Consider the following 25637-nt stretch of genomic DNA (forward strand, 5'->3'; position numbering starts at 1 on the left):
AATAACTGTCGCAAGACCACACACCAACTCCAATGAATTTATCGGCGTTTTTATCATTTGTCGCACGGACAAGATAAAAACCATCGTGTGATGATACAAATATTACTAGTGTTCGATAAAATTTAGACCGTAGCATCCACGTACCTGATCAAAAGTTCAATTTGTAACCGAAAAGTGTGGGATCCTAAAGCTCTTCATAACGAGCACATCTGTTACATGCACGTGACTATGCGGAGTAGAAAACATATGTATCATAGACATGTTCAAGTTCACACATACACCTTTAAATCTTGACATGATTAAACTATGACAGAAAGTGGTGCTGCAAACTATATGCGACAAGCATATTATGTTACATTAACGTACTAACTTGACTAGACATAATATTTTATGATGTATATGTTAATGTTAATTTAACAATGGCATGCGAAGCACATGGCTACTTTAAAATGTCTTAACATTAAATTATGTTTGAACACTCAAAAACAAACACCGTATATGTTTAATTGTATGTATTTTAAAAAGAAAACGAAAAAGAAGTCAAACTATTTGCTTTAAAAAAATTAAGGGTAGATTATAATTCAGTGTGTTCACATATTTCTCTATAATAGTACTGCCACAAACAGTGAAACCTACTTATTGAAACGGTGTGCACATGCACACAATATGGACACATTGGATGATCAAAAACAATCGAAAATGATGCCGCGTTAAATAAGCGTCAGACTACTTATTTCATAAGCATTTTTAAATTTACAATCTAATTATAGTAAATCCACTTCCTGCTTGTAGCTTGGCTCCATCATCAGCCAGGCCCACTTTAAAATAAAGTGCCTGGCCTTTCCTCAAGTAAACAACAGTTGATCCAGCGGCAGATGTGTTGGCTGAGTTGACAAGAATGCTCTTATACAATGTATCACCCGTGTACACACAGATTTGAATCAGTTTAGCCTCACCTTCCTGCAGCGTTACAATCACAAGATAGAAACCATCATCTGGTGCTACAAGTTTTCCTGTGGTTCTATTAAAATGGCTGCCGTTAGGTTCCCACACTTTATAGAATGTTGAAAGAATTGATCTAGTAGTCACTGGTGTGTCGTTAGCCAGGTGAATTTGACAGATGTAAGGCTGACATACACGGGTCTCTGTTGGAAAGTACATGTTAGAGTTTGATCATATGCATTTGCACAATTTTCTGTTTATCTGTTCACTATTGTGTGTATGTTTATTATTTAACCCTATATGGAACAGCGTTGCAGTTTTGCAAAATATTTTAGGTATAATCAATTACTATATTATTTAATATTTTGTTTCGTTTTCAACTTATTTTACTCCGGATAGCCCTATTTAATACTTTATATACCGAACTCTTTTTTAAAGAAGATTTTCTTTTTCAAATCGGACATTGTTAGAAGCGATCGATACAATTCTGTTTTTTCGCTAATCATAACATACTTACTAATTAAATATACATCATTTGACAATTTCAAAACATCATTTTCCAGGGTAGAATGCTAAAATTAAAGAAATGGCACCTCATCATTTAAAAAATTGTATAACTATTTTTTTTTAAATTGAATTCTACGAATTTACAAAAACAATGAACTTGAAAAAAATAATATTTTTTTTATTTTTTAATGTTGCAAAATTGGGTCTACCAAAGAACAAAAGCAGCTTTGTTAATATGTTTATATTGGTCTCAAACAATATTCCTGTTAAGTGCTTGTTGGAAGATACAGGGACTTTGAAGACTCTCAAAGGGAAAAGTCGCTATAGGTACTAAATATGTTACCTTTTGTTTGTTCATCTGTCTACTGGCCAAGTTTAAATTAAACTTTTGATATAAATTTTCAACGGGGCATCAATCTTTGGTTTAAGATCTTGTCCGTGACGCTATTCCACAAGTAGAATAATAAAATCTAGTTGACCTAACATTATTACTTTCTCGTTTACAGAGCATAGAGAAGTATTTGCCAACATTTTCTAGTGGCGACTCCCTTTTATAAAAAGGCGACCCCATAAAATTAAAAAGTCAAAATTAGTGAGGAAATTGATAAGCATTAAAATACGATTTTCTAGTAGACTTTCAATATCAATTATTTTTGACAACTGTTTTAATGCGATGGGTGAAATAAAATGCCTCTACATTCGCATTTGAGTTTTTGTTAACGCCAACCTTCTGTCATTTTCAGCATTTAATTAATTGATTTATTGTGTTTTTAATTGGAGAAGTGTTGAAAATATATTCTCTTAAAATTATGTAGACACAAAAAGGAAATAAAACACAAAAGGCAATCTATTTCACGTTTGGATATGAACGATTCATACCACATCAAAATTGTTTGAGCAGTTTTTTTTTAAAATTTAAAACGATACGTGACGCGGAATGATTCCGCAAATTTTAGAATTCATTTTGTAATTTATCCGGAATGCTGGCAACATCCAGGGAAACAAAGGGTTGGTAACGTGTCAATGCAGATTCTTTTTCTTTCAGCTAAGGGAATATAAAGCCACAGTTGGTTTTTCAGGAGATTCAAGATGCCCAGGATGCTCTATCAAATTTGTATTTATCTCACAATCAGATTTATCTTCCACACTGTAGTGTTTCTCAAACATGGCAATAGTTCCAACATTTTTTTTTTCTTCAACAATTTTGCATCTTTGATAAAACTTCCAAGAGAGTATCATGAAAAGAGGTCATATTCGTTCATTTTCAGATTAAGCTTATGTTGCTGTTCAAATCTGATAAATATGCAAATATCCCCACACACTCTTTGTAGTTGAAGTACATCAAAACGTCTTGTTTCCCTTGCCCATCCAAGAACAACTTGATATCATCTTTTAATTCAAACACGATTCACACCCTTTTGACAACAAGCGTAATATAGTGTAGAACCTCGTGATGAATGTCTTTAAACAGTCCTTTAAACAGACTGATGTAAATGGCTCCAGATATTAGTATAATTTACGACTTTTATTAGCAATGGAGTCGGAAAAGTATTGCTGACGAGGGCATACCAGTGAATCCCCCTTAGTTAGGGAACTAAATATTTTACTTTATTTATTGAAAGCCTGATTTTGACCCAAACAAGACGCACTATCCGTACAAACCTCACAGTTGTTTTCCCATTGTAATCATCCAGTTTAAAAAAACGTATAAATTTTCTCCATGAATTATTCACAAAATATTGTTACACTCAGCTTTCCATTTTATTTTGGAATCCACACATTTCAATTGTAACAGCCAATTATAATTTCCCAACTACTACAGAGAAACACAGTGAACATTGAAACAGAAAACACTGCCAACATGCTACGCTCAGGTTTCACTACACACTGCTAACACGCTACAGTTCACACACTTCTTCGGGGAGGCCAATGTCACTTTAAACTCTCCGTGCCTACACGCGTTCGTTATGAACATCGAAGCCACGTCACAATATCAACTCTTCTTTGCTATCATCCAAATGTGTATACTTCACAAAGACAAACAACTTGTAACATGAACTCACGTATGTTGATTCATCAAAAAGAAAATCAAACAATGGTAAAATTTCATTCAAAATTTGTTTTTCAACATCTATGGACATGTCTGCAAAATGCCGCTGAATTGTATTATTAGACATAGATATTTGTTGCATCTTTACTGCACTGAAATCCCCAAGATTTAATTTCACCATCCTCAACATGCAGGGTTTAATGAGATTTTCTCCTATTGCGTCAGGTGTTTTATTGCTTGGCAATTTCTAATGCAACTTCATATGATGCTTGCACTAATGCTATGTTTTCTTGGTGAAAACTTCCTGTTCGATCAAGTCTATTCCAGAGTTGCCATCCCAAAGAGTGTTATATAAGAATATTCGATAAAGTTTGGGAGAGATCACTCCCGCTTTATTACCAAATGAAATAAAAACAAAATCCATGTGATTAGGTTTGTAGTTATTAAAATGTGTTGCTATTAAGTAATGTAATACAAGCAACAAAACTAATTTAATAAAATAGCATACAATATGTTAAAAAAAATCAAAATAGGTACAAACCATTGAAATTAACTTTTCTACTTCAGTTTTCGTATTTTCGTTTTTGTTTCCTTCTTCCCTCAAGTGAGAAATGACGCTGTGATGATGTTTAATATCTTGATTTAATTTCTCTATGCTTTTTGTGTGAGTTTTTAATTCTTCATTTATTTTTTTCAATATAATGTCAACATTTTTCATCTCGTTATTCGTGCTTTCGTGTGCTTGGCTTGCGTTTGGTTGTTTTTCTTTTAGTGTCTTAATTTCTTTATTCAACTCATTTATTCTGGTTTTGGATTCTTTTATTTGCTCTATAATCTTTTCTTTATTATCTGTTTCTTGCTGAGACAATTCTTCAAGTTTTCTCGCCAGAGTGTTATGTTCTGATATAAGTGTTTTTCTCCATTGTTTTATTTCATTTAATTGTTTTAATTCTTCGTTCATTTTATCCGTTATACTTTTCTGTTCGTTAATTTGCTTTATGCATTGCATAGAATTATGTTTTTGTTTTATAGCCAAGTGTTCTATTTGTTTCCTTATTTCAATTTGTTCTGTTGTATACGTTTCGCTCCATTGTTTTATTTCGGTCACATCATCTTCAGTTTTTTTTATTCCAACTTTCAGAAAAGTTAGCGTTGTTTCAAGACGTTCTACTCTCTGCTCTAGTTTGTCACTTAAATCAGCTGCAATTTGTAAAATTTCTTTAGTTTAGCATATTCTAGCAGAAGGATACAGTATCAATTTATGTTTTATATATATATATATATATATATATATATATATATATATATATATATATATATATATATATTAAAAAATGTACCTGTGCTTTGTTGAACTTGTTTTTCGAACTCGTTCATTGAAGGAAAGTGTTTCTCAGTGCCCTGTGTTTCTGCCTTGGTTGTTGATTTGCTTTGTTCGTCATATGTCTCTTCCCTTTCATGGCCTAGTTTGATCAAATTTTAAAATAGTAAGATACAAAATTAATAGGTCAATACTTGTATTTAAAATAGATTGTCATTATCAAATATGATTACCTCAGGTATTTGCATTTTATTTATGTTTGCACATGATGGACTGACGTGACACAGATATGACATAACCGTAGCCGTGGTGGTAGACGTAGACGTGTAAGTGGACGTGAACTTGCTTGTGGACGTGGACGTGGACGTAGACGTAGACTTAGACAAAGACGTAGACGTAGACTTAGGCACAGGCACAGGCATAGGCATAGGCATAGGCATGAGCATAGGCATAGGCAAAGCCATAGCCATAGCCATAGCCATAGCCATAGCCATAGCCATAGCCATAGCCATAGCCATAGCCATAGCCATAGCCATAGCCATAGCCATAGCCATAGCCATAGCCATAGCCATAGCCATAGCCATAGCCATAGCCATAGCCATAGCCATAGCCATAGCCATAGCCATAGCCATAGCCATAGCCATAGCCATAGCCATAGCCATAGCCATAGCCATAGCCATAGCCATAGCCATAGCCATAGCCATAGCCATAGCCATAGCCATAGCCATAGCCATAGCCATAGCCATAGCCATAGCCATAGCCATAGCCATAGCCATAGCCATAGCCATAGCCATAGCCATAGCCATAGCCATAGCCATAGCCATAGCCATAGCCATAGCCATAGCCATAGCCATAGCCATAGCCATAGCCATAGCCATAGCCATAGCCATAGCCATAGCCATAGCCATAGCCATAGCCATAGCCATAGCCATAGCCATAGCCATAGCCATAGCCATAGCCATAGCCATAGCCATAGCCATAGCCACAGACACAGACACAGACACAGACACAGCCACAGCCACAGCCACAGCCACAGCCACACAGCCACAGCCACAGCCACAGCCACAGCCACAGCCACAGCCACAGCCACAGCCACAGCCACAGCCACAGCCACAGCCACAGCCACAGCCACAGCCACAGCCACAGCCACAGCCATAGCCATAGCCATAGCCATAGCCACAGCCACAGCCACAGCCACAGCCACAGCCACAGCCACAGCCACAGCCACAGCCACACAGCCACAGCCACAGCCACATCCACAGCCACAGCCACAGCCACAGCCACAGCCATAGCCATAGCCATAGCCATAGCCATAGCCATAGCCATAGCCATAGCCATAGCCATAGCCATAGCCATAGCCATAGCCATAGCCATAGCCATAGCCATAGCCATAGCCATAGCCATAGCCATAGCCATAGCCATAGCCATAGCCATAGCCACAGACACAGACACAGACACAGACAGACACAGACACGGACACGGACACGGACACGGACACGGACAGGGACATGGACATGGACATGGGCATGGGCATGGACATGGACATGGACATGGACATGGACATGGACATGGACATGGACATGGACATGGACATGGACATGGACATGGACATGGACATGGACATGGACATGGACATGGACATGGACATGGGCTTGGGCTTGGGCACGGGCACTGGCACAGGCACAGGCATAGACATTGACATTGACATTGACATTGGCATTGACACTTAGACTTACACTGAGACATACATTGAGACATACACTGAGAAATATACACTGATACAGAGACGAAGAGAAAACAACATCCCATCCCTTCCAAAGCGTTTGCAAACGTCGATCTCTAAAAAGATTCTTCGTTCTCCCAATTTTACATCATAAATGTAAGGACAATTCTAAGAATATTCATTAAATTGATTCGATAAATAATTACGAACTTCTAACCGTACTGCATCTAAATAATAAATATTCAAAGGGAACCTTGGTCGTCTAACCACTTACTTAAAATATTTGACTTATGCTCCAAAACAACTGACGTAGCCATTTCAAGTTGATGAGATATTTCTGTGTAACTTGTTGGAAAGTTCTCATCTTCTAGCCACGCTTTGCTTTGTGATATCGCCTGGTATGGAGGAAACAGTGTGATATTTTTTTTCTAAGGTAAACTTCTAGATGTCTACGACAACGTGCGTGCGAGAGTAAATATACTGATTTTTGTGTATAGCATTGAAAAGAATGGTGTTGTTATGTGTAATTAATAATGAGTTATAAGTTTACACCTATGACATTCTTGTTTGTATTACTTATCTGCGTGTAATATTGCTTAATATATTTTTTTCAGGTCTGTCTAAAACGTGTTCTAAACGTTTTCCTAAATTATTTATTTAATGTAGTAAATGTGATGTGGTAAATGTGGTTTTTTATGATATTGATTATTTTAACACGCGAAAAAAAAGAATATTAAATTATAAAATAAAATGATGTTCTTTTTGAATTCGTATTTAAATAGAAACTAAAAATCCAACTAAAGAATGAAACACATACATCCTTTAAAATTCCAACAGCTGGCTCAGTTTTGTGTAGATAGTCCTCTAAATATTCTATTTGATCTCTCACAACCCTAAGTTGGATTTTAGGCCTCATCTAACTAAAAAGGAAAGCTAAGTTAAAAATTGCTTGATCTAAAAGCATACACATGGCTTTATTTTTCTAGATTTAAAAAAAATTATTTTAGAATTATCTTAAGGTAAGTAAAAGGCACATTTTTGAAATATAAGGGAAGACAAATAATTTACATCTAACGTATAATGAAATATTAAATTTCGATCGCAACTCAATACTCAAAACAAAATAGAAATGCTGTAAACACAACACATCACTCCAGTAGACTTTTTTTTATCAACCGGACGTAGTTTACTTTTGTAAATACGATATTCAAGAAATTGAAATATCTTCTTAAAAAAAAAAGCAGTCTACTTTATCACACCCTAAAAAGTTTCTTATTATTAAAGATTTAATATCGAGTTTTATTTTTAACTGTATGAGGTACGATTGGGTTAGAAAAGCTAAGAATAATAGGTTAGGAGTCATCCATAATGGACGCCACGCTTTGTTTGACGTTTTTTACCTCCCAACTCCCCTTAGTAACACATCGTCACAAAAAGCCAGTCCGCCCCCTAAAATGACGTCACACCTTAGCCTATGACCCCCCCCCCCCCCCCCTCAAATTTGCAGTTGAGTTTTTCTTTAAAACACAATTATTTTTCCGAAATCTTGTCTGAATTATATCAACATATAGTATTTTTATCAATTCCTATTACAATTTATTAAAACCGTTTTCTAAAACGCAAAATAACTGCTAAAACTTGATTTCTAACTTTGTTTTTTTATAATGAAAAAGTGTGACATCACACCATCTGAATCCCCCCCCCCCCCCCCGATTACACACTGTCACAAATTTACGGACCCCCCTTCCCCTTCGAGTGTCATTTATGGACGACCCATTTCATATGTACTATGTCTTTACTACTTTACAAATCAAACATAAATATCAAGAACTTATAAACAGTAGAAAAATGTAGAAGTTTAAATATTCATAGACACCAAAATTTTATCTTCTAGTTTTGGATTTTTGATATAAAAGAAGAATTAAATTTAAAAAAACACACAATAATTAGACATTTCTAATTGTTTCGTTTTTTAAAAATGTTTTAACTGCATTTAAAACCAATTGAGACTTTTAACCATTACATATACAATAACTGATATTCTATTCATTTATTATTAAACAGTGTGGTTTTTGCCAGTTAATTAGTTGGCTTTATGAATTTTCTTAAATAAAATTATATTTAACATAATTATATATAAAGAATACCCGAAAACTAAGAAAGTGATAACTAAAAAAATGTTTATTAACGCAATTCCATTATAAAAGTAAAGTTCCCTTTTCAGGCCTAATGATTCGTAGGATGGAAGAAGTAGAGCTTATATTTCTTAACCTCGGCAAATTAAGAAATAATGTCTGCACTACGACCAGCTGCCTTTACTTTGACCAACGTGAGTCAAGTACCCATCAGAGCTGGTTGGACGCAGGGACACTCTGCAGTCGTGAATATGGACCTTAGTTACACTCTAGACTTAAATTTCGCATTTGCTAATGTACATTTTTAATTTTTACAGAATTCAAGAATATAAATATTATTATCAAATGTTACACTTTTTTGTAATAATTGCAATACAGATAATTTCGACATTCACCCTAAATGAGAGAAGAAGTCTCATGTCATTAACACACTTGCTTCTAAAAACAAACCAGTGCCAGGACAAGATGGTCTGCCTTTTATATATAAATGCAAATAGTTTTAAAATACCAATGTGTCCATCTACTATCGCTTAAAATAGTACCTTGATTAATACATTTATGAATGTAATGTTGAAAGAGAGATTACTCCTTATATAATAAAAAGGACAAACTAAAGAAAAAACTACTTTACATTCCCGTGAAAACAACAGAGTAACAATACATAAAAATGACAACATTAATTCTATATATTTTTATTTACCTGTGTTGAGAAAAATGAACAATTCTTACACTAGAAAATCGATATTAGCTAAGAAGAACAAAAACGTTACAACAGGTACGTAACAAATGAGTCGTGACTCAGTAAGATATTGATTTTAAGAACTGTATGTTGGAATGGGGCTACGTTAACGAAGTTAACTGATCTTTAAATACTGCCTTGTATGACGGTATGCACAGATCTATATGAGTGTATGTATTAGCACAGCTCTATAGAAATGTGTAATAGCACAGCACAATATGCTTGTAGCGTCTAGCAGTCTATGTAGCAATCTCTCTTTTTTTTAGTGAATATAGTAATCTATCAAGCGATTTAATTTTGGTATCTCTCATTGTGTGGAAACAGTTTAATTAATTTTAATGACTGATTAAATGTCTAATTAAATTAAAAAATACATAGACTTGTTTTGTCATCGAAGTGAAAGGTTTGAACGAAATCGCTGGTTTAGATGGAGGTCAAAATAGAGTTACATAATTTGCCACAAACAGGCGTTTCGAGCTAAACAAAAGATTGTAAAAACGTTTTAATAACAAGCTTTTATGTAACAATGCACTAAAAAAGAAAAAGAAAGATTTTCTTTAAATATATTAGCAATATAAACCGTAAGTGATATTTCCACGTCAAGAGTAGACAGAGGTGCAGAATATAGTCCAAGTAGATGCAGAGAAGTTTTAACCTAACGGGATCCGAAACTACATCGCTTCCCCATTCCATGCATCAAGTCAGACGTGTAACCAATTCAGCCAATCAGCTCTACACAAAGTAGAGCTTTTTTGGCTGATCACTAAGTGCACCAACTGACCGCTGGCCTCATAAACATGACAATGGACTATTATTCGACCTCAATAACGACACAGAAGTACGGGATTGATGACACAGACAAACGGTAGCTTCCCTAAATGGGTATACTGTAAACGTGTAGAGGGTTGGAAGCAGGGGTTGTTACTAAAATAGCACATATAAACAGAATGTGATATTTCATCGCCTGCTTCCACCCCTCCACACATTTAAATATATTATAAGAAACTAATTTTTAAATTAACATAAAGAAAAGCATTGTGAACTAAATAAAAGCTTGTAAAAATTATAATTCGGCCTTTGAATCATAGGACAAAGAATACATCTTTGGCGTATAGACCAAAACCATTATTCGATGTAAGATACATAAATCTAACCCAAGATTCATTTGACAATCGCAGGATATCATCGACACCTTGACTTGAAATAAATTGGAGCATGTAGAGGAGCACATCTTTTACAAGTATTGTGTGAGAAAATACTAAATTCAATTTCTTAATGTGAACATATAGAGGCACTGAACGAAATACGTAATGTTAATGTAGAGCAAACTTTGTCCTGCTGGATTGTGTTTTAAGGTAGCCTATATAAAAACATGCTGGCTTTTGATACCATTTAGATTTAGGCTTGAGTTCATTATTTGTAGTTGACCCAATTATAATCGATATTTGCAAATCGATTGAATTGTATGACGACACGCAACATTGGAGTCTTGCCAGTTTCGACGACTGAGGTTGTGTAACAGGGGCAGTAACTAGTAAATGGCAATTTAAATACTCTAAATTTATATTTATTTTTAGAATGAGGGGCACAGAACTGAGAGTTGGCTCGAATCGGTTGCCACACCTCTCCTGTTATCTCCACTTTTATTAATTCGCTAAATTAAATTACTTTTAACCAGGGGCGTAGCGAGGGGGGGGGGGGCGGGGGGTGCGGACCGCACCGGGTGACACCATTTAGGGGTGACACCAAGGCAAAAAATAGCAAAATATATAGAGAAAAACTTGAAGGGGGGGGGGGTGCAAATGGAAAGTTTGAGTGGGGGTGCAAATCGAAAACTTGAGAGGGGGGGTGCAAATCGAAAACTTGAGAGGGGGGGTGCAAATCGAAAACTTGAAAGTATGTCCCCGGGAAGGGGCGCAACGCCTCTGGGGGGGGGGGTGACACCATTAAGTGCCGCACCGGGTGACACCCGACCTCGCTACGCCACTGCTTTTAACTAATTAATGTAAGACCAAAACTAAATATTCCAGATAACATTTTCGTTGCATTTCACGTGTGTCAAAATTGAGTTTAAAAGATTTGCCACAATCCCTCGAAACAAACAAAGCTTGTTATAAACTATCCCCTTAGCGGATACTCTAGAGATGACTGTATTCAGTAACAGAAAGGGAGAAAACTAGCTAGGGCTGTCAAACATTTACAATATTTGAGGCGAGTCAAGTTAGTAAAGGCTATCAGGGGCGAGAATAGAGTCATTAAAACAATTTGAAACTGAATGGCCGCATGAACTAGCGATAACTTGCTTGGCTTGCTGTTGTCTGTATATTGTGGACACTTTCGGCTGCTTCCACGTATCATATAATCGTCTTTCAGAGATCGCGAGCTACTCACGGTGTTCTAAAGCAGATAATCGCCTTTTAGAGATCGCGAGCTACTCACGGTGTTTTAAAGCAGATAATCGTCTTTCAGAGATCGCGAGCTACTCACGGTGTTTTAAAGCAATTTTTTTTTAGTCGCACCATATGCAGTGTCGACTTTATAAATGTAAAATAACTAAAAAATTAATGCGGAAAAGAAAAAAGAAAAAAACATCTTTATAATAACATGAGTTCAAAGCACCGAAAAAAAAAAATAAAACTTATTTGCATTCTTTCTTAAAATCTTTTGTCGCACATGAAATCTTTTGCTATATTTAACTATCGAAGATTTTATGAAAGAATCAGTTTCATTTTATTTTTTCCAGTGGACTTAAAAGTTTGTTATTATGTATATTTTAAAATATTTGTTATGTTTTTAAACATACGTATATGAGTGTGTGTTTTGGTGTGACTGTTTAATGTTGTGTGCTCAAGGTATGCGGAGGGGAGTGACAAAGTAAATGTTATTGAAAAATATGCGAGCATTTTTCCGGTAAAAGTAACGACATTTATGTAACATTTTAAAAACAATTGCTGATTGACTTCAAACATCCAGATCGATTTGAAGGGCTCAGCGGAAAAAGTACTTAAGTTACATTTTTTTCAAAATAATTTAAGACCTATGTATTATTTTTTTACTTTCTCTAAACCGTTTCTGTAAATTCTGTCCATGGAAAAAGTATGGAAGTAGCTTAATTCGAATAACCTACATCAGATGCTTTGGTAAAAATTTGAAGAATAAGTATTTAAATGCTGATCTTCATGAAAAAAAAATACTTAACTGTTACCTTTTCAACTGCCACGGGCGCCGACCTATACGGTGCACAAATAGTGGTAGAAAAAAAGAAGCTCCTGAGCGAAAATACAGATTTGAATTATAAAATTATCTGCGACAAGTCTTTACATAGACTGAATTATTGCCTCCAGTGGTTGTGTAACAGGGGCAGTAACTAGTAAACGCACTTTAAATACACTAAAGAATGTATTTTTTAGAATAAGGGGCACAGAACTGATAGTTGGCCTAAAGCGCTGAAATCGGTTGCCACACCTCTCTTTTTATCTCCCCTTTTATTAATTCGCTACACTAAATTACTTTTGACTAATTTATTTTAGACCAAAATGATGTTAAACTAGATATTCCACAAATTCTACACGAATGTGCGACGACATAATCGTCGCATTAAAGTGTGTCAAAATTGAGATAAAAAGATTTGCCACAATCCCTCGAAGCAAACAAATAAAATGTTGTAAGATGCAGATCACAAAAAAAAAACTTCTTTTAATTTTTTTCTGTTATAATTTATTTACTTAAGCATTCATATTTTTAAAAAAATGAAACTTAGTCGTATTTCGCGTAGAAGTGATAAAGTAGTTTGTACTCATCAGAATAAAAAAAAACCCTCAAAAATAGAAACTATAAGCCAGAAGTATGTAATGTTTAGTTGAAAACTGTTTTTCATTTTAAACCAAACAAAATAAACCGGGAGTGATCTCCCTAAAAAATTGTCGAATATTCTAATATAACACTACTAGGGATGGCAACTCGGAACAATATTTTTCATCCATTTTTAATTACTAAAACTTTTTATAATAGAATAGAATCTCGTAGAAAAAAAAATTGCGCACCAAGTGAACGCCCAACATGCGTTTTTTGAGAAATCGGAAATAGCACTAATTTCTACTTCCGGTCAACGGAAATTACTGAAAATTTGACAGAAGTTAGCAATTCATATCTTTTTATCATATATGAATAAGTTCCAGTTCCGTTTACCAAAAATCGCGAAAAAGTTGATCCCGAACTACACATTTGATATAATACTAATATAGGAAATTTCATCAACCTAGCTGTAACTTAAATGAAGTTATCGTGTTTCAAAACATACACACATACAGAGATACGTGCGGTCATGTAAAATTACAAATCTCGATTATTGTTTGCACGATTACAACACTTCCTCAAACTTTGTATACGAGAAAATAAAGTGTAAAGAAAATCTCAAAAGAACCTTTTAAAGATATTTAAACATTGAAATGTATTTTAATGGTTATGTCCCTTGTCCCAGTGATCACACTTTAAAGTGTAAATGATGTTTTAGTGTTTACAAAATATTAACAAAAGAACGACTTAAAAACATTATCTAAAAGATTTGAAACTTCAGTCCTATTGCTACAGTCCCTAACACTTAAAACATTTTATATTCTTTAAGCAAACAGAAGTTTGGGCTAGTTAGGTGTTTATTGTATTGATATAAAAATAAATAGTAACACGTGGAATCATAAAACGAAATAGAAAATATGTTTACAAGATTAATCTATGTACAGGTATTTGACATGGTGGATACAAGTTTCATTGTTTGAAAAGTTAACCATCCACCATGTTTTGTGTTGTACTTCTATAAACTAACGATAGTAAAACTACTGCGGTGAGATAACTTTGCGGCTTGTTCTGCTTGAGCCACTTCAAAGTAAAGTTTTTTACCTTTCTCCATGTCAACAACTACTGCCCCAGCAGCGCTATGGTTTGCACACTTCACTTCTACAGACATACACCACTTCCCCCCCCCCCATTCCACACGCCAACTCTAATCTGTTTATTTTCCCATTCATGTAGAGTGACACAGACAAGATATAAACCATCATGTGGTGATACAAATGTTCCTGTTCTTTGATTAAAATGTTGACCGTAGTATTCTCTAATTTCACGAAATGTTTTTATCCTAGAATTCGATGTGGTCATTTTTTTGTCTTTCATGTGGATATAACAACCATATCTGTTACATGTTGCAGGTTTCTCTGTCAAGTAGGAAAAAAACATGTATGTTTTGTTTAACGTTTCTTTACATTGTTACACATGAGTTAATTATTTGTTCATTATTTTTTTAGGTTAGTATAACTGCTAGTAAATGTATTATATAATAGTTAGTATTGGGTAGTGTATACTGTTTACGTAGTATTTATTGGTTGGCGTTTCGTAGTGTATAATGTTTTGTTAGTATTTAATAGTAAGTATTTGATACTATCTATTATATTGCATATTTCATTTTATTTCCTATATCGTCATCATTCAACTAATCAATGACTGTTTTTTTTATTACTCTCCTCACCAAAACTGTGAACGCGAAAACGAAACAAAACTCCGTCACAGTTTATGTTTTAAACAGGTGCATGTAAAAAAAATCGCAGCAAAAAAGTAAAGGTCACTGAAAAGAAAAGCAGTCACAAAAAATTAACGAGATAAATTATTAATTATTGGGTAGCTGTGAGTGCAACTATGTTAAGTTAAATTTAATCAAGTTGTTTTATTTATAAGAAAGTAATATTAAGAGTGTAATGAATGAGCTAGTAATGACTGAAATTTATGTGAAATAAATCCGATATTTATTGAACATTATGTACCCCCCCCCCCCCCACCTCTCGACAACGTCTTAAGTAAAACTCGTCGACTCATTTCCAAAGAAAATACACTTTAAACAACAAGTTTATTTCTTTACTTTATCCTACATTTTGTTTTTATACATTTGGGTTTTTTTTTTTTAAATTTTGCTCTCTACAAATACGTAGCACAAACAATAACCATTTTGGGTACTGGAACGGATGAATGGCATTTAATGAAAGTTAATGAAGGAAGTGGCATTGAAACTCGTCGAATTTCAGACACGAACAATGTTACAAATTAAATTATTATCTCCAGTTACAACTGTATTAATGTAGTGCTGCGATTAGTTTTTTGTTGCTCACATATAACCCAATATTAAGTAGACACATGTCATGTTAACTTTACGAAGACAGTAAATATGAATCATGAAGTGACAAGGTTTGTAAGTTGTGACCTGAACAGTAAAACTATCTTTCTTAGCCACATATACAATAAAGTGACGTTTTCGTGACGTCACTTAAAAAGCGGACTAGCTTAAAACTTTTACATTTGTATCTAGCAAAGTCACATTTTATACTAATCGCAATTTATGTAATATATTCTGTACTTCACATGACAGCATTTTAACAGCACGAGCTTTAAGAAACAATTATTCACATTGGATTTATATGTCCGCCATATAATAAACAACACACTGACCATTTTGTACTAGTACAATTTTAAAATTAAATTCTCTTTGCACAACTCAAGAAACTACAGTCGTTCACAAACAGCTGTCTACTGCAGATCGCCAAAATAAGATGACGTGGTAAAATATCAACTAAACACCTGTGACAATCACAAAACAACAGCCAATAGATGAGGACATTATATCCGTTAAATGGGGATGGATTTAATATACACTGAGAAGGAACCCAGTCTGGTGTCGAGGTGTGATTGTAGCCTTTTGCTCCTCAGGGGCTACTCAATACTAAGTCAAGAACTCGAGAAGCTTACCGAGTGTACGAATATCTTTTGAAAGCCTCATCATTTCACTTTCAATGGCCGCCACCTTAATTTAAAATACAAAAACAAAAAACAAACATTTTAATGTTCTTGGTAAAAAATTCAATTTAGGATCTATTGATATTGATAATTATACAGCAAGACATACAGAAACTGATATTACAAGCATGGGTTTTGCGGCTAAGTTCAACAAATTTAATGGAATCTAAAACAAATAATTACAAAAAAATTTTACAGTACAGAAATTCACCTTTTTAAAACTTTGTTCCCTAGTGTCAAACTTCTGGTTAAAGATTTGAATCAATTTGTCAATGGGCATCAATCTTTGCTCTAGGAGTTTGTACATCACACTGTGCTATGATTTTTAAACACAAATTACAATTATGTCGATTTCAAATGCAGATATTTGACATTAAAAAAGCTTTTAATTTTATTTTTAAACGAATTGCAGTTTTATGAATGGAAACACACACACACTATGTTTATTTTATATTTAACCTAATCTTTGTAGAGTTAAATTTAAATGACATGTGTACGAACTATTTTGAAAATGTGATTTTATTTTGATGTACCTTTAACTGTAATTTATCAATCGTGATTGCTGTATCGGTAATCACTTTCCTACTATCTTCTTGTAAACCAGAAATAATTGTAGATAAATGTTGAATTTCTTGTGTTACACTGTCTGTTTTACATGTGTAACCTTGCATTTCTTTGTATATTTTGTGTAAGTTGTTTTCATATTCTTTCTCTAGTGCTTTGTTTGACTTGGATTCTTTTTCTTTTAAACTTTCAATTTTTTCTTCCAGCTCCTTTACTTTGTTCTCTTGTTCACTCATTTGTTTTCTAAAGCTTTTTAAGTTCAGCTTTTGTTTTTTGCTGAGTTTTTCAATTCTTGTTGTCCTATCGCTCTGTTCTGTGACATAGTTGTCTCTCCATTGTTTCATTTCTGACATGACATCTTCAGTCTTTAGTTTCGTTTCTTGAAGAGAAACTATAGCTTTCTCAATATTTGTCACTCGATTTAACAAATCTGATTTGAATAAGATTGTAAATAGTTTATATGTATAGAGAATACAATGTTTAAACACGTTCCAGATCCAAAATGAGAGATGCTTCCACAGAGTAGCAACAAAAAATTGTTTTAAACTACTGTAATTTAAAATCCTCTGTAAACGTATACAATAAATATCCATTAAGGTGACAATAGTACTACACATATTAAGCTTATATTTGTTCTTAAAGTTAAAAACCTCTCTGACCAGTTTGAGATTCCTTGGTGTCTGTTACACCAGGTGTCTTGTGTTGTACAACTGTCGTAGTTGACTGCGTGTTGCATTCTGTAAAAAAAGGTTTGGTCTAAAGATGGGTTGTTTGAAACTTATAAAAAGTCTTTTATTAGTAAGAATCCTTAATTTTATTTAGAAAGAAGTTATAAAATAAAAGTTTATATCACAACAAAATATTTCTCTCATTTTAAACTTTGCTTTGATTTTCTATAAACATCAATCTAAAATGAATATATTAACTAATGTCTTTGTTGAAAAAATAAACATCACTTGCTTTTCGAATGCCCCACATGAAATAGAACTATTCATTAATATAATAACTTAATGTCATGCCTAAATTTTCCGTTATATGTTACATAACTAATATTTAAAAACTGATAGTAAAAAATATAAAAATAAAAGTTGAACGTATCACTGTAGCTGCTAATTCTAAAAGCAAGATACAAATGTTCACTTTACCAGCTATAATTTCTACATGTTCTATCAATGTAGCATTCGCGGATGTTACCATGGCAACTACATCTTTAAATGTTATATTAGTGTCAGACGTTTTATCCATCCAGTTCTTGGTTTTTAGTTTAATCTAATGAATTAGAGCAAATAGATTAGTAGACAAATAGTTATCGTTATTAATTCAGTTACTATAAATGTTCGTCGTAACCAAAAGCAATAGCTATAAAAATTATTATTTAAAATACAGATTTATTATTCAAAATGTGTTCGATATAGAATATAGTATTGAAAAAGAATTTTATATATGTATAAATATTATATATATATATATATATATATATATATATATATATATATATATATATATATATTTGAATTACCTGTGTGACAAAATGACTTCAATTACTTTGGACATGAACATGCATCTTCTCTAACTGTTCCAACAAAATGTTCAAAGATTCATGGGTGGGGTTGTACTCAGACATCTACATGTAAGTAATAGATAGGCTAAATAAAGGTTCATTTTAAAAATCTGCATTCAATTACTAATAAGTAACGTCAATCAATAAAATTAAAATGGGTGGGGGGGGGGGGGGCAAACAATTATTAGTTCGCCCCGGGCGCTGGCTTGGGTAGCTAAATATGACTGCAGATGCAATAGCCCAGTGAACATTTTAAACTGTGAGTAAAAAATGTGACGTAAACGACGGTTTTAACTTTCAGCTCAAGCTTGCATTTTGAAGCCTCGACATATATCATATTGTGCTCAATTTCGCATTTTACCGCCTCCACATATGGCATAAAAGTAAATTTCCCTTTACAAACCTGACGGTCTATACGGCAATTGAAGATGAGTTCACTTGTTTCTGTGACCTCGGCATATGAAGAGATAGTGTGGTCAGCACTATGCCCAGCCACCTTTACTTTCCGTAACGTGAGTTAGGTATCCATCAGAGTGAGGTGGACTCAGGGACGGTTTATTGACTTGAAACCGGATTCGAACTCGAGACTTACGGGTTAGCAGTCCAGCTTTCTATCGCTAAAACCACTCCGTCTCCTACATATGACATTTCTTGCTTCAATTTCGCATGTGAACTTCACCCACGCTAATCGCTGCCCAAATAATTAAAACGATGTGTTTGAGATCTCCAATTGTTTACTTACCTTTAGATAGAACGTTATTTTTGTGAAATAGATTTCTTGTTGTAGCTGATCTACACGTAGTTAAATCAATACTATAAGAGAGATAATAGCGGGAAAACCCGCTATTATTTAACAGAGGAAGTTCTGCAACTCTACAAATTCTAGTCGTTTGATTCCTCACAACAAGACTAGATCTCGGCCTGCTTAAGGGTACTGCTAATCTTTAATCTATTTCATCTATTTTTAAAATAGCATTTCCTTTTAATATAACCAAAAAAAAACTAAATATAATGAATGTTCAACAAAATCAAAAGCTCTTCTACTTCTTTAATTAATTCTTACTCAGTTATTATATTGTCTTAAGTCTTAAGTATAACGTTTTATATTATAACATTTCCCTAAAATATAGGCCTACCTATTAATAGAAAAGTATGTAGGTCGTTTAATAAAAAACGTATTTTATTACTGTATATTTAGGCAATTCACAGATAAATTGTAAAAATAGTTCATCACTACGTTCGATAGATAATGAAAGTGAAAAACGGAAATAACCAAGTGTATAATTTTAACAAGCAGGAAATAACATTAGTGAAGACAATAAAAACTATCGCATGTTTCTGATATGTATTACATAATTAACTGTAACATTAGTTAACATATCTAAAAAAGGAATATAACAATATTTAAAGTAGTTTTCATTTAATTGTGGATTGCCAGTTATAGTTTAATAATTTAGGACAAAAACTTAGTCTTGGTAGATTTATAACTCATGTATTAGTTTTAATTTCTTTGTTATAATTAACTCTTTCTTTACTGATTTAATTTCTGGATGAAATATTTTTTTCTTAAACAATGAATTATCATATTACTTTTGGTACACTAAAATTATACTTGACTCAGGGAAGATTATAAATATATAAATGATTATAAAGATTCACCTTAAAGTAAAATAATTTAAGAGCTAGACTTATATATGGTACAGTCAGTAGATAAAGGGTGGCACTTGAAATTTTTGGGGGCAGGGGGGGGGAGGGGTGGGAGGTGGGCGAACTAAAATTTAAAGGGGGGGGGGGGGGCGGACACTGTTAAAAGTATATATTTTCTATATATTACGTTAGGGGGCGGTAGCCCATTTTCGAAGGGGGGGGGGGGGTTACCTTGAAGAAATACTTCTTCTTCTTCTTCGCTCTTAATTTTCAGTGTTGGCAGGGATCGAGCCTTATCTGCCAGAAGAAACACTGATTTAGATTTGCTTAGTGATGATGACAGAGCTAACATATTTTGAAAATTTAGTGTTATTAACATTTAGATGCCTTCAAGAATTCACGTCAAGTTTGTTACAGAGCGCAAGAAATATTTGGAAGAACAGATACAAGTTCTGGAACCTGTTTTGGGAAATATGAAAAATGTAAGTCATTACCAACTAAAAATATTCTTCGTAATACTTAAAATGTAAAAACCATTTTACTCACGATAAAGTAGGTTTAGCGTTTTTCGAAGTGCATGTGTTAAAAAACACAGAACAGCAACACGTGTTTAGGAATATAGCACTTCAACACGTGACCAATTGACAATTTTGTTGTTGTTTGCTTTAACCAGGTTGTTGCAAAAAGTAAGGCGTGGATAGAAGAAAAAACTGACCAATCATCTGTCAGCTACATCGAGCTATCACAAGAACTGGACACAGCAGCCACGGCCTTGTTGGATGTGACGTCACATATTTTAGGTCTGTACTCTAATAGTTTTTATAATTTAAAATATCAAAGCCTACTGTCATGTGTCATGGGTGTTCAGTAATGAAGTGTTTCTACTGAGAAAAATGCAACGAAATTGTTTTACAGTTTAGTTTACAGACATTATAAATACTAAGTAAAAGGGATATAATTTTACTGTCTAACCAACCATTTTCCTCTTTTCTATGAAATCTACTTCGCAGTAGTGAATATTTTAAATCATTATATGAACAAAAAAAAAAATTTTACAATCACATCGTGTAACCTTATTCGCCCTAAAACAACGTTGAAGAGCCTTAAAGTTTTTTTTTTTTTAAATTACTTTTCATTATAAAATCGATAATTATTCTTGTAAAAGTTAAATTTAAAACAATATATAAATTTCGACTTTTTTGGAATTATTTGTATTTGTATACATTTGGATCATATTCAAAGTTGTTTTTCATCAGAGTATTACGTGGTTTGCGTTATGGTTTAACTAGCTAAAAAAGCAACATTTATTGTGTGTACTATAAAAATCCTTGTTCACTTCAACTGAACTTAAAATAAAATTCTAAATCCGATTCCACCAGACGAGGACAACATGGACGTCAACAAACCAACGCCGTCTTTACCACAGCCTGACAAACAGATAACAGCAACATTTCTAACAGTAGAATCAACAAGACAACTCAAGACACAAGTTCAACACACAGCTGGTATATTATATTATTCTTTGAATAACACGTCAAATAACAGCATAACATACTCTAAACCAATGTTCGATTGATACATTTGTTTAATTTCATTTTTAACATTATATATTTCAAGATTTGGATCATTTTAAATTACAAAATTGCGACAATTTTCAGTTGAAGAACATCCTGACCTAGAGCGTAGACTAGCCTATATTGAAACAACACTATCTTCACTACAAGACGTCAATGACAAAACTACAGATGACATATCAGAAATAAAAAAATGGAGAGACAACTTTGTAACAGAACAGAGTGACATGGGGGTAAACATTGAACAACTGACTAAAAAACAAAAACAGAATTTTAAAAACCTCAGAAAACAAATGAGTGAACAAGATAACAAAGTAAAGGAGCTGAACAAAGAAATTGAAAGTTTAAACGAAAAAGAAAACAAGTCAAACAAAACATTAGAGAAATTAACTCTAGATATGAAAGAATATGAAAACAACTTACTGAAAATAAATAAAGAGATGCAAGATTACACAGACAAAATAGACAGTATAACACAAGAAATTAAAAGACATTCAGATCATATATCTACCCTACAAGAAGAGAGTTATAAAATCAAGCTTAACACATCAACTCAAATAGAAAAGGTAAAATTGCTAATGATGTGTTTACACAATTTTACACATACTGGCCAGATAACTTATTTCACATTTTATAAACTGGTTAAATCAAAACACAACTTAGTAATTTTATCAAAAGTTATACCTGTAATATTATTACTAATTTTAAGACACATGTTTTTGTTAGTTATAATGTGCAGGTGAAATAATTAAAATTATTTCTTCTGGTCTTTAGCACAAGTTGATGTACAAACTCCTACAACAAAGGTTGATGCCCATTGACAAACTGATTCAAATCTTTAACCAGAACTTGGAAACAAAGGAAAAAAGAATAACAAAAGTATATGTTTAGTAATTTGATTATGACGTTGATAATTATGTATTAATATTATTAACACTATGTTAATAGACCAGTTAATAACATCACAATGCAGCAATTTTATGTTCTACGTAACTATGTGAGATTTTCAATCATTTTATAAAATCGTTTTTAGCTGGAAAATATTGAAGATATTATTTCAAAATTGTCCAAAGATTTAAATCTAATAGGTAAGTTTTTAAAACTAAACATACAACCAGACAGACCATAACGTGATGTTCGTTAGCCAGACAGACCATAACGTGATGTTCGTTAGCCAGACAGACCATAAAGTGATGTTCGTTAGCCAGACAGACCATAACGTGATGTTCGTTAGCCAGACAGACCATAACGTGATGTTCGTTAGCCAGACAGACCATAAAGTGATGTTCGTTAGCCAGACAGACCATAACGTGATGTTCGTTAGCCAGACAGACCATAACGTGATGTTCGTTAGCCAGACAGACCATAACGTGGTGTTCGTTAGCCAGACAGACCATAACGTGATGTTCGTTAGCCAGACAAACCATAATTTGATGTTCGTTAGACAGACAGACCATAACGTGATGTTCGTTAGCCAGACAGACCATATTAACACATTTACAGAGCTGCAGTTTAAAATCAATTAATTAATTAATTTCAATTAACGTCACATCATCCCTTTGTTTTCTAATAAGAAGACTGAGTCCCATACGATCAAGGGATTAAATCCAAAAATAAAATAATAACTCGAAAACATTAGTAAGGATTACATTGATTAACATTTTAATATCTCATTAATTGATTTAAAAAGAACAATACAAACGTTTTACTGTGCAGATCTTGTTATTGGTCAATATTAAGCACAACAGAACAACTTTAGTTCTAGTAATTTTTGTTTATATAGATAAGACATATATAATTAATCTATAAATTTAACACATACGGACTGTATGGTTATATCGGGAGGCGAACGATTTCCCGAAAGACACGTGTCCGAATGTACAATTGCATTCGGGCAAGCATCTTTCTGGACTTTGCCGTAGACATACGCATAAAACATTTGTTGTACAATTTGTGACGTATTACGTCACCTACTACACTCATAGTTTCAATACGTAGGACACGATAAACTAACACCACTAAAACTGAGGACCGTACTAAACTAGTGGTCTAGTGTTTCAATTTGTGGCCTTGGACAAAATTATGTAAACATTATGGATTATTATACACAATTTATTTTTTTGAAAAAAAAAAGTTTTTTTTGGCTTTGTCAATTTAACTTACATTTTAAACTGCAAACTGTACACATATAACGAAACTATGTTTTTTTTATTAACATAAAATGATGATACGACAAATATTATTGATCAAATAATCTTTGAATTAAAACATGTAAATCATATATATGTTTTCTAATCAACAGAGTCACGTGTATGTAACAGATATGTTTCTTATGTGAGGCTTGCTAATCCCACACCTGTTAGTTTTGGTTCAATTATTTCGACATTTGGTGAAGTACGTGAATATAACGGTCAACATTTTAACTTAACAACAAGGAAATTTGTATCACCACATGATGGTTTATATCTTGTCTGTGTCAGTCTACATGAATGTGTGATAGCTGGAGACAGGTTGTGTACGTTTATTGTAGTGAATTCTGCCTCTACAAGCACTGCTGGGTCAGTGGTTGTTGACATGAAGAAAGGTCAAGAACTTTACTTTGAAGTGTATCACGCAGATCTAGACGCAAAGTTATCCGACTTGAGTAGTTTTACAATCGTTAGTTTATAGAAGTTCAACACAAAACAAGGTGGATGGTAAATTCTCAAACCAATAAAATATGTAACCACCATGTTAAACACACGCTAACAACTTACTTTGTGTTTAGATTACATGTTTACATAAACTATAATGGTGTATTTGTTATTTGTTTTGTCATCATTACACATATAATTTAATGCCATCATCATCTTTTCTGTATGTGAGCGCTAGATGTATGATTAAAATGTATTGTTTAATTTGCATACCTACATTTTATGTGTTAAGATGAACGTATTGTTCTTGTTGAATATGTAATTAAAATCTAGAACTTTGACACAAATAAAATTAACGATTTAAAACATGAAGGCTTGAATACGTTTACTAGACAAAATCAATATTTATCTTATTAAAAAAGCTAATCCAAATTATGAATTTGTCAAGAAAAAAAATGTTTTTGCTATAGGCCTACTGGAAGTAACTTATTGTAATCAATACATTCGTTCAATTAAAAAAAAAGACTACAATTTTCCTACATTAAAAACCCCTATTTTTTATTAAGTATCGTTGTATCAGTAAATGAACACACAACCCATATAACTATCCATATATATCTCTCTTAAAATTGTGTTATATGTATAGTTTTGTTAGTTTGTATTCCAACTCCCAACTGCTTACATTACAATCAACATGTGATAGGGCAGGGTTAGATTGGAAGATTTATCTTGAATGTTTTTATATGTCAATATACATATAACAGGATATGTACATTTAGTTCGTGATACAATGAGATGGAATACACCATCAAGTGGCAGTATAAATAGCGATGTTTTTAAACAGACATTAACACAAACATCGCCGACATTTTTTTAAAGTTCCCGCGTTCGCTGTCAAAATTAACTAAAGGGGTAATTGAGGTCTTTAGTGGATATATTAAAAGATATTTCCATTTTTAGTTATTAACATAGTAATAACATAATTTAGGTGAAAAGGGAACTGAATTTAAAAATTAGCTACTTAATAAAATGTACACTTTTAGCCTCAAGTAAAGTGTTATGATGTTTGTTTGATCAGGTGTGTTTATACGAACGAATATTGGTGTGAAAGATATAATAAACGCATGAAGATGTGAAGCAGTACACAGGAATGTGACGTTTTAGTGTAGGGTCGTTGTTGCCGGGAAAGAGGTTTAGTTAGTCTGAAACTTGTTGTGTTGGGGTGAGGTCGTACTGTTGTCAAGTCTTAGTATCGTTTGTTCACTTCGTCCTATGTATTTTTATAGTGTAAAAAATATTGAAGTTAACTGCTGTCATCCTGTCGAATCATATATCTACGTTACTGTCGTCATGTTCTATGTTGAAGCTCTAGGAAAAACTACTGAATGGTTAGAGAAGAACATA

At 33.4% G+C, this 25637-nt stretch overlaps 2 protein-coding genes across 2 annotated transcripts; one reads left to right on the top strand and one right to left on the bottom strand.

The window, feature by feature from the left end:
* Nucleotides 1–2401: 2401 nt before the first annotated feature.
* Nucleotides 2402–9426, bottom strand: LOC131947432 (intraflagellar transport protein 74 homolog). Its single transcript, XM_059308645.1, has 6 exons — nt 9379–9426; nt 7361–7463; nt 6818–6938; nt 4840–4962; nt 4041–4699; nt 2402–2494 (listed from the first exon to the last, which is right to left on the bottom strand). Exons 2-6 carry the CDS (start codon nt 7457–7459, stop codon nt 2402–2404), a joined length of 1095 nt encoding a protein of 364 aa, XP_059164628.1. The 5' UTR covers nt 7460–7463; nt 9379–9426.
* Nucleotides 9427–21773: 12347 nt separating this feature from the next.
* Nucleotides 21774–22662, top strand: LOC131947371 (coiled-coil domain-containing protein 18-like). Its single transcript, XM_059308576.1, has 2 exons — nt 21774–22166; nt 22375–22662. Exons 1-2 carry the CDS (start codon nt 21828–21830, stop codon nt 22489–22491), a joined length of 456 nt encoding a protein of 151 aa, XP_059164559.1. The 5' UTR covers nt 21774–21827; the 3' UTR covers nt 22492–22662.
* Nucleotides 22663–25637: the final 2975 nt, after the last annotated feature.

This window comes from Physella acuta, unplaced genomic scaffold, assembly GCF_028476545.2.
Source record: "Physella acuta isolate Inbredline_101_S28 unplaced genomic scaffold, ASM2847654v3 ptg000592l, whole genome shotgun sequence".
Lineage (NCBI taxonomy): Eukaryota > Metazoa > Mollusca > Gastropoda > Physidae > Physella > Physella acuta.

Coding starts and splice junctions, on each gene's coding strand:
- LOC131947371 (XM_059308576.1), top strand. CDS start 21,828: ATGGGGGTAAACATTGAACAACTGACTAAAAAACAAAAACAGAATTTT. Junction 22,167..22,374: donor CATCAACTCAAATAGAAAAG/GTAAAATTGCTA, acceptor TCTGGTCTTTAG/CACAAGTTGATGTACAAACT.
- LOC131947432 (XM_059308645.1), bottom strand. CDS start 7,459: ATGAGGCCTAAAATCCAACTTAGGGTTGTGAGAGATCAAATAGAATAT. Junction 4,963..6,817: donor GCATAAGTCAAATATTTTAA/GTAAGTGGTTAG, acceptor TGATCAAACTAG/GCCATGAAAGGGAAGAGACA. Junction 4,700..4,839: donor ACAAGTTCAACAAAGCACAG/GTACATTTTTTA, acceptor TACAAATTGCAG/CTGATTTAAGTGACAAACTA.